General features: G+C 40.9%; 1 protein-coding gene across 3 annotated transcripts in view; it reads left to right on the plus strand.

The window, feature by feature from the left end:
- The window catches only part of Pdzrn4 (PDZ domain containing ring finger 4), a 365,789-nt gene that overhangs the window by 329,509 nt on the left and 20,290 nt on the right, over positions 1-15,990 (plus strand). For all 3 annotated transcript variants that reach the window (XM_036209001.1, XM_036209002.1, XM_036209003.1), the window contains one exon: positions 13,966-14,064. In XM_036209001.1, coding sequence (XP_036064894.1) covers positions 13,966-14,064 — 99 coding nt within the window. The remainder of the gene's footprint in view (positions 1-13,965; positions 14,065-15,990) is intronic.

Below are 15,990 nucleotides of genomic sequence, written 5' to 3' on the forward strand. Positions count from 1 at the left end.
GTCCCATGTACTTAACATGGTTTCCTGTCCATCAAAAGACTGCCAGCCAGTGCCATTGTTTTCCATTGGGGAAAGCCCACATAACACTGACCATTTTATCCTACTCCTACAATCCCATGACTCACCAGTTCTCTAGCTCTGTGGCCGTTCTGTGAAGGCTCGTGTTTCCCTCTGACTTCTGCACAATGCTCACCCTGATGATAGAAGAGCTATAGATTGTCTGTGTGCCTGTCTCTTTGATAGAGTGTGTTGCCTTTCTCAAGGAATGCCTACAGCTCCTCCATGTTTTGTTAGGATTGTTTGTTACCCTACAGCAGCATTCCCAACTGTAGGTCTAACTGCTTTAGCTCATCTCCTTGACTGAAAAACATGGCCAGTGCAAGTCAGAGACAACTGTGCCCTGGCCTTACCAACAAGTGACTTCATAGAAGATGCACAACCAGAGTCAAAGAAGTGTTGCTGCTAACACTTTCTTTGGGAAAAACGCATTTTTGGTAATTCAGAGAGGACAGCTTACAATTGTAGAGAAGGAGGCACAGTAAAGACATCTAGGCCTCTGAACAGCAGTGCCCAGTTGAAGTGACAAGAAGGACTGAGCCTCTCTTGACAGGCAGAGCTTGGTTACAAAAGTCTAGTCAGCTCTTTCTCCTTCTAACATTTGCTACAGACACTCAAGCCTGAGAGAACACAATAGTGTTTTCAGCTCAAGTCTTTTCTCTGGTCATCATCCTGACCAGGTTGGCACTGCAGCTAACACTGAGTTCTCAATGGTGGTGCTCTGCCTGCACCATTCACCTGGGTGGCAGGTGTCCTTCACTATCATTTGATCCCTTAAAGCATTCTGCTACACCTAACACACACTTTGTGGCACCCTCAGTCCAAGCTCCTATGTGGTAATTAAAGAATAATAAGCGAGCAAGCAAAAAGCAGTTAGTACAGAGTAGTTCAGTTGGATGACATCTAGGAAGCCCAAGTGTTAGACTCTGAGCTCTGCCAGTAAATTACCACCTCAATATGAGAAAGTTACTTCTGCTTACAAAAGAGGGAGATTTAAATTATCTCTAAGTTAGCTTCAAATAATTTCAAAAATATATAAGTATGTCAATTTCCTAAAAACTCAAACAATAGTAAAGTTAAAATAGGAGGAATTTTTTAGTCTGCCTGAGTTAAATACAAAAAGGACAAGTCCTTGCTTCCTCTCAATCATCCTAGTTTATGATTTGGATCCTATGGAGGATGAAAATCCATGCATTTGTATCCTGAGCACCTTCTTTCTCCTTTGACAAGAATTTTGATTATGAGTCCTTCCCCAAGCACCTTTTTTTTCTTTTTCTTTCTTTCTTTTCTATTTTTTTAATTTACTATATTTGTGTTTTAATTTCACACATCAGCCATGGGTTCCCCTGTCCTCCCCCCTCCCGCCCCCATCCCCACTCCAGCACCTTTGGATGCTGCTGTGCTAGACTGCTCCCCTAGCAAACAGTGGCTCCCACTGTGACCTTCCCTCTCCTGGCTCATCTCATCCGACTTTGACTTCACAAAATTTCACTGATTTCTTGTCCTGAACTCTCCATCTATACAAAGATCTCAGTGACCATTAGACTAGAAATGTATTGATTAAAAAGGATTAAGCCTTCAAGTTCCAAGAAACAAAGAGAAGATATGTGTTCCATTTATGCTTCTGATTAGTTTCTGCCCATGAGTGACCACAAATTAATATTCATGCTGGTTTTCTGTTCTCTTGTCTATAAAATAAAGTTTACAGTAGGTCTCAGAATCAATTAAGTATAATTCAAGAGCCAGGCAGTGGTGGTGCATACCTTTAAGCCCAGAACTCAGGAGGCAGAGCCAGGTAGATCTCTGTGAGTTTGAGGCCAGCCTGGTCTACAGAGCAAGTTCCAGGATAGACTCCAAAGCTACACAGAGAAACCCTGTCTAAAAATAAATAAATTAATTAATTAAAAAAATAAAATAAAAGCACCACTAAATAAATAAATAATCCAAGAAGAGAAGACCGAAATATGTACTTAAGGAAAAGGAGCCTTTCTCTTTCCTAACTGGGAATCACAAAGGTGTGCTGGTATAGCCACAGGAAGGGGTACAGCGATGTCCCCACACTTTTGGACTTCACCTATATTTTGACTTTTATCTGCTCTTTTTAAGAATCTCTCCCAAGACGCTACATATTGTGGCAAGATTAAGCTTGAGCTGCTCCTGATCCATAGTCTTACAAGTTCATTTGCAAAAAGGAAAGACAAATGTTTTATTCTGTGTTAGTGAAAGTCACTCACGATCTGTTTTTGATGAGCTTGAATGAGACCCAGAACTGCTCTTGAAAGGGTCGCTTGTGCTAATATCTGGGTTGTGTGTCCATTTCTCAAGCTAAATATTGCCCCTAAACATACACACAGACTATGAAAGGAACTGTAATTCTAAAAAAAAAAAAAAAAATAGCATTTCATTTCCTGAAAGACAGTGAAGGAATACTGGACAGGCCACAAACAACTGCTATGTACACAATTGCTCTGCTAGGTTTCAGATTAAAGGAGGCATTATTTGCAACACATTTTAGCATAATGTTTATTTGTACAAACTTTCTAAAGCCAAGGAGGGATGAAATATTTGGAAAGGATGCAGGGAGGACAAAGGACCCATGGACATGAATAAAGCTATTGTTTACATAGTCAGGCCTCGCAGAGGGAAGTTATGTGGTTGGAGACAGATCTTTGAAGGAGTTCTTGAGACCCCAGTTCTTTCCTGCCACTCCTTTCTTTTGGACTGCCATGAGGTAAATAGGCTTTGCCGGCCCTCCAACCAGAATGTCCTATGTAGCTAAAGGCCCAGAAGAAAATATGTCAAATAATTATGGACTTAAAGTTCTAAAATCCTGAGCCCAAATAAAACCTTCAGTTTTAAAAGGTGATTAGCTCAGGCATTTGTCACAGTGGTCGAATATTAACTAACACAGAAAAGGACTCAGATTATTTCACATATTGCAGTTGGTTGTCTTGTATAATAAACACACCCTGGCCATTGCCTATGTTTTCAGTTTTATTTTCACCATGGCCCCTCCATCCAGCTCAGTTTTAAATGCTCTGTTTGCAACACATTAACTACTGAAAGTTTCTCTGACACGACGTATTGTTCCTTGTCTCTGCGCCTTTGCATGGTCAATATTTCTCTTTTTTGAAAATTCAGTCTCCTTGATTCTAAGACATTTTGATGGGTTCTTCTAGCCCCTAATGTCAAAGCAACCAGCAATTCTTTGAGAGTTCTCTTCTACCCTACCCAATAAGAGTAAAATTGTGTGCGTGCATGCACGTGTGCATGCCTGTGTGCCTGCCTGCATGTGCACATGCACATTTGTACACGTGTGCCCTCATGAATGCATATGTCAAAGGAAATATTTCAGAATGAAAAAAAAGGGAGTAACAATAAGATTATAGAACTAGTTTCATAATGCAAATCTTAAGAAAACAGTTTTAGGCCTGGTTTCCAGGACACGAATGGAAGCATTTGCCTCTGATAGGGCTGGGCTCTTTCAGCAACGGAAAAGCAGCAGTGAGGGTAGATATGAGTCATGTCCACAAACACACTGACTGCAGAAGCACAAGTTTGCATCTTGTGGCTTCCTTGGCTTTCATGAAACACAGAAAAAGCTGACTGGTAATCACGAGAAAAGAAAAGGTACCACAACAGAGCTGCAGGAGAGGGGTATAAAGCGACAGTTTGGGAGAGTGGGAAGGTGGGGTGTGCCTAATCATAACATAGTAATAGTCTGAGATGAGATATCAGTGAGTGGAGAGAAGTCACTATTGGAACTTGGAGACAAAGAGAAAAACATCCCAACAGCTTTTAAGAAACTAGAAAAGCAATTGCCTTAACCACTCATCTACTTCAGCTCCTTGGAGAAGGAGAATCGGTTTTCTTTAAGAGTTTAGCACCTGGGCCCATACTCCAGTGGAAGACCACACATTCAAGAGAGAAAACTCTCTCTCTCTCTCTCTCTCTCTCTATATATATATATATATATATATATATATATATATATATATATATGTGTGTGTGTGTGTGTGTGTGTGTGTGTGTGTGTGTGTCCTCTTGCAACTCATCACAGTGCTGCTATATATGTATATACATACACACACACACACACACACACACACACACACACACACACACACACACATATATACCAAACCCATTGTACAAAATTCTCAAAGGACAAATTTGAAAATGGGAATGGAAAAAGGAAGTAGAAGAGCAACTTGGCATGGAAGGGGCAGTGGGTTTCAAGCAGCCTTGACTGAGATTTGCCCGATGGGTTTCCACAGAGCCTCCACAGCCACTGCAGGGTCTGTTCTCTTCAAGGACCATGCAGCCTCCCAGATAGGAATACAAAGAAGCAAATGGATAGACTTAACAACAATTGACCTTGTTCCGCATGATGCAATGCAGGGAACAAAGGAAGGATGAATTTTTATAAAAGATTACTTTGTCTATGTGGGGATTCAAAGCAATATAAGGACAGAGGTGAAGTCGTGAGAGAATTATTCACAGAGAAAAGTAGAAAGGTCATAGACTCAATATTGAATGTGAGAACAAAGGAGATAAAGGGGTAAATTTGAGAGCATTTGAGCTCCTCAGACAATGGAGTGATTAAAATTGTTATTTTAAAATTAAAATGCATGTACTGGTTGCCTAGACTAAGAGATGGTCAAATTGTATTTTATACTAGTACGAAAATGTCCATTTGAAGCCCACTACCATACATAATGTATATATGATAACAAAAAGATTACTTTAAAAACATAAACAGTAGAAGAATAATTCAATCAATTAATGAACAAATGAATCAAACAGACAATTCACAAATTGCATAACAAATACAAGAAAAAAATGTTCACCATCTTCAGTCATAGGGAAATGCAAAACTATGCTAAGACTCAATCTTACAGTCAGAATACTGTCATCAAGAAAAGTTTTTTAAATCTTGGAAAGGATACAGGGAAAGCAGAAACTTTATACACTATTGGTAGAAATGTAAATATTACAGTCACTATGGATATACATATGGCAATTCTTCCAAAACCTAAAAATAGAACTGCATATGATCTAGTTACTCTTCTGCCAGGTATATACTTTAAGTCAGCAGACTGAAGAATCATCTGCTGTAGCATTCTCCACTGTAGCAATGTCAAGGAATGAGCCGAAGTGCCCATCCCAATGAATAAAAGCCATTGGTGCACACACCCCACTCAGAAGAATAAGAACATGTCTTCAGGAAAAAGGATGGAGCTAGACAACATCCTATTGAAAAACACTAGACTCGTGAGAATGAATACCACATATTATCTCTCATGTGTGGAGCTAAACAGCAACAAAGACTTGAGGGCAAAAAGGGGTGAACAGTGTTAGCAGACCAGTATGAGCAATGGAGGTGTAAATATGCTAAGTACCTTGCATATATATCAGAATATATAGAGAGCATGATTACCATATATACATGCATGCAAGTCTTACATACATACTTTATAAATATACATGTTATAAAGCCTTTTCTTGCATACAATTAATATGTGCTAATAAAACAACTTACAATCACATTTGCAAATAGTATTTCTTGTACATTGTGTTAGCATTTTAAGTTGTTCTGGTGTAAAACACCCAAGAATTAATTATCACAAATGATTATGATGGTTGGCAATGCCATTAGAAAGCTAATCAACAATCATTTCAATCTCTACTCAACTCTGAAATCCTTGGATTCCTTGATTTTTTTTTTTTCTTTTTTTTTGGTTTTTCAAGACAAGGTTTCTCTGTGTAGCTTTGCGCCTTTTTCCTGGAACTCACTTGGTGGCCCAGGCTGGCCTCGAACTCACAGAGATCCGCCTGGCTCTGCCTGATACATTGATTCTTAAATGATTACCTCTGAGTAGCAGCAGTTTCCTCAAAAGACCCAGCAAACATCATCTGTAGCATGCAGATTTTCCTTCATTTTCTTGTACACCTTTGTGCTCACTGTAGAAAGTTCAAGGTTTCTCAAAGACTATCTTATGACCTACCTACTCCACCCATGACTAGATGTCCAAAAGGAAGTGAAATCAGTGTGTCATAGAGATACCTGCCTCCAATGCTTACAACAGCACTCATCATAATAGCCAAGAAATGGGGATCACCCAAGTGGACCCCAAGTTGCATACAGTCACCCGGACCAGCAGAGCAGAAGTAGAGACATGATCATAGGACATGACTATCATGACTTAGTTTTCCATTTCTACTTGTATGCCTGCTCTAGAATTCATGATGGAACCTTCTTATTAAGAGCATTGTGAACTTGCCTCCGCCTCAGTTTTCATACTGGGGAAATAAATGTGTTCTTTAGTTTAAAACCTAATCAAAATGAGTATTTTTGACTTAAGAGGATTCACAGCCCACAGTGAGGAGCAGACAACCTGGGGCTATCTCAAGGAATTCATTAAGTCTGTACTCAAATAATAAATTGAGTGATAATCCCAAGGGAAAAGAGATTGCTGATAATGGACCAGAAGTGAGACATTGGCAAGAAGACCTTGCTGTCCACCTTACCTCCTATGCCGTGTGCTGAGAAATGAGATTTAATTGTTGTTGCATCATTTGCTCTGAATGCAATGTCATCACTGGGACTTGGGCATTCCAATGGTTTTATTATTTATATTCCTGTAAATGTGGTGTGGGCTTCCATTGCCTGGAAGATAGTGGGATTGAAATGGTAAAGTCTGGGCTTCCCTGCAGGGGTTAAACTTCCCTCAGTTTCGTCTGATTCTTTTCTTCAATACTTTTCCTGGCATTTCCTTAGTGCCAATATTACAAAAGTAAGTGAAGACAGCGATGTGAAAGAACCCCCCCCCCTTTCTCTTCACCATCTCCTTTGAGATGACATCCTGTCTGGTCCTGGATATTCTTCTGGCTTGCATAATGGTGGCTCTTGACTTTTCACCCATGCTGGGAGGCCACTATGCTTAGAGAGTCCTACCAATGGAACAAAAGTTCGATTGTTTTTTTCATTGTAAGTTCATGGTTCCTTCCTAGACTCAATCATAAAAGATAACATTTTTTTCACAGTGCTCTAATACGACTGATTTCTGTATAACTTCTGATGCTTTGAAAAGTAAATTATTCTTATTTGAACATAACAATTGCACATATTTCTGGAGTCAAATATGATATTTAAAACGTTTATATAATATGTGATGATTGAGTCAATTTAATTACAAATCCATTGCTTAAGACATTTGTCATTTCATTATCTTGTGAACTTTCAAAATTTGTTTTGCTAACTACCTTGGAATATTCTACCAGTTACTGACAACCACAAGTATTCAACCATGCTGTGGAATTATCCCCCTAGCCCACTGCTGTGCCCTTCAATGAACTATTCACTCTTTCCTTCTCCCATACCCTTTACAGGCTCTGGGAAACACTCGTCTACTTCTTACTTCTATGGGATCTATTTTTTTATTCCCATATAAATAAGAACACTCGCCGGGCGGTGGTGGCGCACGCCTGTAATCCCAGCACTCGGGAAGCAGAGGCAGGTGGATCTTTGTGAGTTCGAGGCCAGCCTGGTCTACCAAGCGAGATCCAGGAAAGGCACAAAGCTACACAGAGAAACCCTGTCTCGAAAAAACAAAAACAACAACAACAACAACAACAAAAAAGAACACTCAATATTTGTTTTAGTGAGGGCCATTTCACCTGCCATAATGGCCTCCATCCATGTTGCTGCAAATGACAGAATGTTTTCACAGCTGAGCCGTATTCTGTGGTGTTTATAAACAGCATCATCTTTATCCATCCATTTGTTTCTGCATCACGACTGTTTCTGTACTTTGGTGATTATGATTAGTGTTGCAGTAAGCATGGGAAGCAGGTGCCTCTGTGACACACTGATTCCTCTTCCTTCGGGTATTTACTACATGGCAGGATAGCTGGATAATACTAACACGGGGGTGTTGCGAACCCTTCATACTGATTTCAAATCCTGTACTAGTTTGTATTCCCAACACTGTGTGATCTTCCCTTTACCTGCAGCCTCAGCTTCTCTTTGTGATGAAAACAGTGACTCTAGCTAGGTGAGAGGATATCCCATTGTTAAAAAGGCTCATTCTTGTCCTAAGGCCAGGATGGTTTGCAGCAAGCTCTTCCGACTTCTTTTTTACCCACACACAATCAAATCCCATGGGAATGGATGCCATGGTTTGATGTGACAAAAAAAAAAAAAAAAAAAAAAAAAATCTTATCCATTCCCAGAACATGGTATTTTGAAGCGTGGCATAGTGAATGTGACTGTGCCAGCTGCATGCAGCATCGATTTCAGACACAATGATGCCCTTGAAGTTAACACTGCTGTCGACAACAGTGCAGGCGGCCGAAGTATGCAGGCATCCTTGCATTCTTTCTGTGGAGGATTCAGTAGCAGCTTTAAACATTAATGTTTTTCAAGTAGATTCCTGGTGACAGAGAGATGGTATGAAGATACAGGGCAGCATGATGCATTACTGGTGGTGACAGATGGGTGTGAAGATGCAGGGCTAGTATGATGCATTTCTGGTGGTGACAGATGGGTATGAAGATGCAGGGCAGCATGGCACATTACTGGGATCACTTCTTCAGAAGCCAGCTTGGGCCCTGCATAGGAGTGCTGGATGAAGCTTCTGCTGGAGAATCATCTCATACTGTCTAGACAGCTACCCTAGCCACATAGAAACATGCTGCTGGTAGCTGCTTCAAACTCACTTTGTCATAGAACTCCAAGAACCTTCCCTTGGAAGTATGTGTTTCCATGAACCACTGTGAACTGTGCAGCCACCACAGGAAGAGGTGCAGGTCCACATTGGTGCTGGGTTTCCTGGGTTCTGAGGTCCATTACACTTGGGTCTTCCTTGGTGCCTGAAGTTTTATCCCTGGAATGTCAGTCCTTGAATGAAAGCAATGTGTGGCTGAGGAGCCAGCTCAGTAGGGGAAGGGCTTACCATGCAAACTCAAAGACTTGATTTTGGAGCTCCAGCCCTCATGCAAAGAAATATCTCTGCCTGAAATCCCAGTGCTGAAGAGACCAAGACAAGAGCATTCCAGGGGCCTGCATCCCAACCGATCTAGTCAGTCATGAAACTCTGGCTCAAAAAAAGTCCTGTCTCAAAAAAGGTGGGGCCAGAAAGATCAGAAAGATGACTGAGCTGGCAAAGGTAGTTGGCTGCAAGCCTGACTACCGAAGTCCACCCCCCCGAAACTACAAGGTAGAAGGAGAGAACTGGCTTCCCCAAGTTGTACTCTGACCTATACACATGCACACATTAAATAAGTAAATATAAAGAAAAATGGTAGAACCTAATTGAGGAACAGAATGACGTTCATCCTTGGCTTCCAAGCACCCTTTCACACACATAAACAGGTGTGCACACACACAGAAAGCTGTGTGCTTTCTGCCTGCATTGATATGAACTAACCCCTGTTGGATCACATATTACATGATCTTTTAAAAAATCATTTTATTGTTTATGTGAAATCAGTGTTTGCCTGTAGATATGGCCACTGATAGAGTTCAGAAAAAAAAAAGTGACAGATCTACTGGATCTTCAACTACAGATGGTTGTAAGCCACCAAGTGGGTACTGGGAAACAGGAGTGCTCCGGAAGAGAGGGCAGTGTTCTTAACTACTGAGCCATCCTTCTATCCTCACAGTTTGTCAGTGAATGCATTAAAGATAACCCCAGAGACACCAAAAAATGATGATGAGTTAAGAAATGAAAACATAGCATTTTATCTTGGATTAATTTGACCAAGAGTGAGCCCAAGTCTGAATTTTTCATCCCTCTCCCTGTGTCTTCCATCTGTCTGTAGATCATGGTTATTGGTCTATCTGTGATTTGTCTCTTATGTGTGTCTGTCTGATAGCCTGCTGCCCCTACTTTCATCTCTAACTATGGGCTTTTCGCTGTACTTACTGAACAGCACAGAAAACATGGCATGGGAAGGAAATGAGGGACTTCTTACAGAAGTCTTTAATGGTTTTACAAAGGAAGAGGTAACTCCCTGTGGTGGTATTGTGTTCCTTGAAATATTGTGTGTTCCCCAAAATAAACAAATCTGGGGTCAGAGAACAGACAGCCACTAGAACAAAGCCAAAAATGGTGGCTATAAAATGGGAAGAGCAAGCTATAGCAGAAGTTGAGTGGTGGTGGTACACGCCTTTAATCCCAGCACTTGGGAGGCAGAGCTAGCGCGATCTCTGAGTTCAAGGCCACTTTAGAAACAGCTAAACATGGTGACCCACGCCTTTAATCCCAGAAACCCAACCTTTAATCCCAGGGTTTGGGGGCAGAAAGAAAAGGGTATTTAAGGCGTGAGGACCAGGAACTAGGAGAAAAAAGCATGTAGTTAGTTAAGCATTTGGTTGGTTAAGCATTCAAGCTTTGGAGCAACACAGTTCAGCTGAGAGCCATTGGGATGAGGACTCAGAAGCTTCCAGCCTGAGGAAAAAGGATCACCTGAGGAACTAGCAAGGTGAGATGGCTGTAGCTTGTTCTGCTTCTCTGATCTTCCAGCATTCACCCCAATAACTGGCCTCGGGTTTGGTTTATTAATAAGACCTTTGAAGATTCCTACTACAAGTACCTTTAAGATTCATGCTACAACTCCCCTGACTCCAAATAGTAAACAACACTAAGTACAGATGTTCTCAAGCTATGTCCATGTTTTGGGAAGCATTTATGGTAGATATTTGTTTTGAGGTTGCTTTCAACCACTGGCTGCTTCCAGCAAATGATTGCCACAATACACAGACATACACACATATATTAGTCTTGGCCAGGGGCATGGAAGAGTATCTAATTTAAGATTAAAGTCATGCATTATCTTAGTTTGGAAAAGCCAATTATATAGGCAATCCAAGACATAGTAAGGTTGGCTGCTCCATGGTTCTCTCAAAGGAAGGTTAGCTTTAAAGAGGCTGAGTACACAGTAGGACAGCAAGTTAAGTACATACTCTATTTTTGTATAATGTTTTTTTAATCTTTATTCTTCACATACTTTACATCCCGGCTGCAGTTTTCCCTATATCCACTCCTCTGTTTTCCTTTCAGAAACAAAACAAAACAAAAAGACCTCCCAGGGATATCAACCAAACATGTCATAACAAATTACAATTAAAATAAGGCCAGGCATGAACCCTCATATCAAGACTGGACAACGGGACCCAGTAAGAAGAAAAGGGTCCCAAGCACAGGCACCCCACATTTCCACTTGGGAGTCCCACAAGAATACTACACACCTATAACATATATGCAGAGGACCTAGCTCAGATCCATACAGGTGCTGTGATTGTCATTTCAGACTCTGTGAGCCTCTATCATTCTGCTTAATGGATCCTGTGGGTCATGTTCTCGTGGTGTCCTTGACCCCTCTTGTTCCTAGAATCCTTCCTCTCCCTCTTCTATGAGTTTCGCCTGGCTTCACTTAGTGTTTGGCTGTGGATCTCTGCATCTGCTCCCATCAGTTTCTGGAGGATGCCTTTCTGATGACAATTGAGCTAGGCACTGATCTATGAATATGATTAGGAATCATTTAATTGACATTTTTTCCCAGTCATATTTGGTTCTACTATCCTGAGTGTCTGGGGCTGCCCAGCCTCTGGTTCCTATCCATCCATGTGGTGTTAGGTGTACACTCCCTCTCATGGTGTGGGCCTCAAGCTATACCAGTCATTGGTTGGCCAGCTTTATCCCAGCACATTTTGCAGGCAGGACATACTCTAGGTCGAAGGTTTTATGGCTGGGATGATGTCTCAGTCTTCCTGCTGGGTGCCTTGCCTAGTTATAAAAAGATGGCCAATTTGGGCTCTGTACCCCCATCACTAGGAGACTTTACTAGGGCCTCTTTCATAGAGTACTAGGTTTCTTCATCACCTATTAAGTGTCTCCCACTTCTAGTCATCTCTCCCAGCACTTTCTTCCTCCATCTCTCCCCCAAGTACATAGTCTTAAATGATCTCATGGTGTAGTATGGACTTGGCGGTAAGCTCTGCCAAGGTTCAATTTTTTTGGAGGTCAAGAGATAGTTTTCATAAAATTGTACCATTACACCATATTTTACATGAATTATAAAGAGGATTTATTTATCAGTTTTATTTCTCCAGTACACGTGTAAGAGAACAGAAGCTTACACCCAATGCCAGATTTTGCTGGTGGGGTGATTAAATAGGAAGCCTAAAACACCTGTGCAGAAAGACAGGTGCAGGCGGCTAGACATGGGAGGGTGTGGGTTGTCTCCAAAAGTAGTGTAGAAAAGAAACCTAGACTAGACAGACAATGTTAATGCCCGCCTCATATAGTTTGTTTTGCTTTGTTTTTTGTTTTTTCAAGACAGGGTTTCTCTGTGTAGTCCTGGCTATCCTGGAACTAGCTGTGTAGACCAGACTGGCTTCCAACTCACAAAGATTTTCCTCTGCCTCCCAAGTGCTGGGATTAAAGGCATAAGCCACCACCGCCCAGCTCACATAGGTTTAATAGTTTGAAAATATTGAAATATTATTTTTAACCTCAAGGTCTTCATGTTTTTCCTTTGAATTCTTGGGTAGCTAATGTGACGTTTTAGGGTATGGACACCATGTGGGTAGCTCGTGATCCTGCTGTGAATAGATTCATTCAATCCTATTGCACAGCACTCTGCTATGCCACTTGTAGACAGACCATAAAGTGTATGGATAACTGAGAATTCCAAGCAAACACTGAGAAGTGCACCATGTGCAAATGCCTCCCCTAGCATGAGACATTTTTCCTTCCCTTTGACCAGACAGTGGAAGTCCTTATCGAGGACCTTTGATAGCCTTGATTTAAGGGCTCCAAAGGCAGCTTTCTGCAATGGGCCCAGGTTTCCTGGGAGGCCTCTTAGGAATGGCAGGCTTCTTTGCTCTCTACACTGTTGCTGGAAGAGACAGCTCTGTGGCTGTGACCACTGCCTAGAAAGACAGGTTTCATTAGGGATTCTCAGCCTGTGGAGCTATGAACCACTGTCAGTTTGGAAGAGACCCTCGCTAGGTATATGGATTCCCCTTCCGGTGACAAATGGAGATATTTCCTGTTCTTCACCAAGACTGATGGATTTCCCACCTTTCTCTGCTCCCCGGATTATTTAGAAATAGGCCTTCGTCCTCCACAATAGGAACAAGTTTCCCCAGACTGTAGCTGTAATTTGTCTTTCAACACTCAGAATTGGGCGATTTATCCCAGTTTGTGTCAGAAAGTGGCACAAGCCCATTTCATTAGATGAAACTGAAATTTATTATTATTTTTCTGAACATAAATCAGGAAACAGGTTCAGTACGCATTACCTGGGGCTGGCATTCCCAGCCCCTTAGCAGTGCCTGTGAGTGAATGTAGCTTCTTGCTCATTCATTGTTGTGTTCTCAATCTTCCTCTCTCTCCCATATGGTGGCTGATGTCTCTCCCTTCAGCCGATGAACTCCTTTCTTTCCAAGGGTGAGGGTTTCTGTAGAAGAATAGAAAACTTTAACCTGACCTACACAAATCCTCTGTACGCAATTCAGAGGAAGAAATGACAGAAAGATTGAGTGTATTCCTTTTTATGGCATTTTACTACATTACAGAGTAAAATACAGTAACAGTGTTTGTGGAACTTCTCTACCTTCTTTGATATTCTCAAATACTTTATTATTCCAACTTAATAATCTATGCAGTTTTATGTATAAATTCATGTGATTCTGCATATTTCCAGCTACAAAAGGAAAATTTGAAATGCTGATTGGACTATGCAGAAATACTTGGTAAACCTCAATGATTTGGGCTACAAAAGTTAATTTCAGATGTTAAACAATAATGTTTTTAAAACTTCTCACGGTGGCCAGAACTGCATCTTTTGAGTTTCCACTCTGAGATTAATGTCTCACTATGCATGCCATTCTCTCAGGAGGTCGAGCTGTGTCGTGTTAGCAGTCAAGAGAAGCTGGGCCTGACAGTCTGCTACCGAACCGATGATGAAGAAGACACCAGCATCTATGTCAGCGAGGTGAGAGACCCTGTGGGGAGGACCTGAAGGGAGCAAGAAGGGGGAGATGACTTGAAAGGGCTCAGGAGGAGAAGGCCTCTTTGCGAGGCCTGACTGTGAAGAACTGGCCGCCTTCCAATTCTTGCCACTTTCAATTAGGGAAGCAAATTATGCTGCCCAAGTAATGCAATTATCACCAGCTTGTTTAGTGTGGAGGCTTTCCCTGCAGAATCCCAGGAAGGAAAAGTGTGAAAGTGGTAACATTGTCTAAATTTGAATAAATTCCCGTAAGACCCCATAAGAGAGCAGCAGGCCAAGCAGAGCTCTGGTCCCCAAACATTTGTCCTTCCATTCCACTGCATCTTTTATACTCTGCTAACAACAGTATTGGCTAATTATTTTAAACTAACAGTCATAATAATCACCACTTTTACTCTATGGGTGGGGTGGATAGATTTGTATACTCCAGAAGTACACCACTTCTTTTATTCAGGCACAAGTTCATTTTCAAGAGGCAAAGAACTACATTTGAGTCACCATTTTAACGTTAGCTTGAAACACTACCAAGCAGAATTTATTGCGATAGATTTCAGAAAATGTAGATCATTTTGGAAAAAGTAAAATGGTATGCATTTTTTAAAGTTAACAACACTTATGGTTTAACACTATGCATGTAGCCACCACACCAAGATGTGCATGTTCCATAGCTTAGTTTTAACCTACAGAAACTTCTGTAGGGGTTAGACAAACTAGATACTAATGTTCTTGGCAGCCTGAGCTTTGGTGTATACAATGTTAAAATGGTACCTAACAAACTCCGCCAATAGTTTTCTACAGGGTGGCTTAGAATACCCAAGAAACCTACAACTAACACACTTGGAGAGCAACACAACTCTCAAAATACAGAATGGTATTTTTCTTTATCACTTTACCAAAGGTTGTGCTGCCTCCCTCCCACATGGAAAATTCTCCAGAGTGAACTTCATTTGGCTACTTCTGTAACATGAACGGCTCCAATGATCCCTGTCACCCAGGAATGGAAGGAGTCAAGAAACACATACTGAAACCTCTTCTGTAATATGTACAGAAAAAGGCAGTTTGATGGGTGGTTTGATTGCAGGTTTGAAGACAAAGCTTTGTGTGATGGATGGCTTTTAAAAAGGGACACACTTCATGAAAAATCTAATCTTTTTCATTCTGATTAAGTTACTGTTTAGTATTTCCATCTGTCAGATTTGAAGCCTTTCTTTTCAGTGGTAATAAAGAAGCCATAGGAACCGAACATGTGCAGTTGGAAAGAGTTGTCTTTATACCGCCTGAGGATGAGCATAGGGCCTTCTGTGCTATCCATCATCTTAGTCTCAGGTTTTGGATGGGACTCCTGGAAGGAAGTAACATGTAACGGTAGAACTGAACAGATCAACCTCATGCAGGACTTGAAATACTTAGACAAGAAGCTTGGATGGAACAAGCCTATATCAATAGATTGAAACTATCACAGGGACTGAATCAATAAAATTACCCTCAATGAACTGAAAACAATCACTCAAGTTTGACCAGTTAAAATACTGGAACATTCTTAGCAGAGCTTTAAATATCTATTGGTTCTATTAATGCAAAGTTCATATAATTAGCACTATATGTTATGTGGTACTGAGTAACAAAATGTACAAATAGGTTTTTTTTTTAAAATTCTTGAACAATATAAATTAAAAATCTTTTAAAATAATATATTTGTTGGTCCAAAATCCCTTTAATAAGTATAGGCATAATATATCTATCAGCTTCCCTAATACATCTTCAGTATCATTTACAGGTCACCTTAGTATAAAGTAAATTTCCTGGGTCCAGAAAAATCCTGGTGTTAATGACATCAAAACATCTTGTCAGCAAAAGACTGGCAACTGGACATCAGAAATGACTGAAGGGATGTGAAGAGGGAAGGCA

The sequence above is a fragment of the Onychomys torridus genome, chromosome 16 (genome assembly GCF_903995425.1).
Source record: "Onychomys torridus chromosome 16, mOncTor1.1, whole genome shotgun sequence".
NCBI classification, from domain to species: Eukaryota; Metazoa; Chordata; class Mammalia; order Rodentia; family Cricetidae; genus Onychomys; species Onychomys torridus.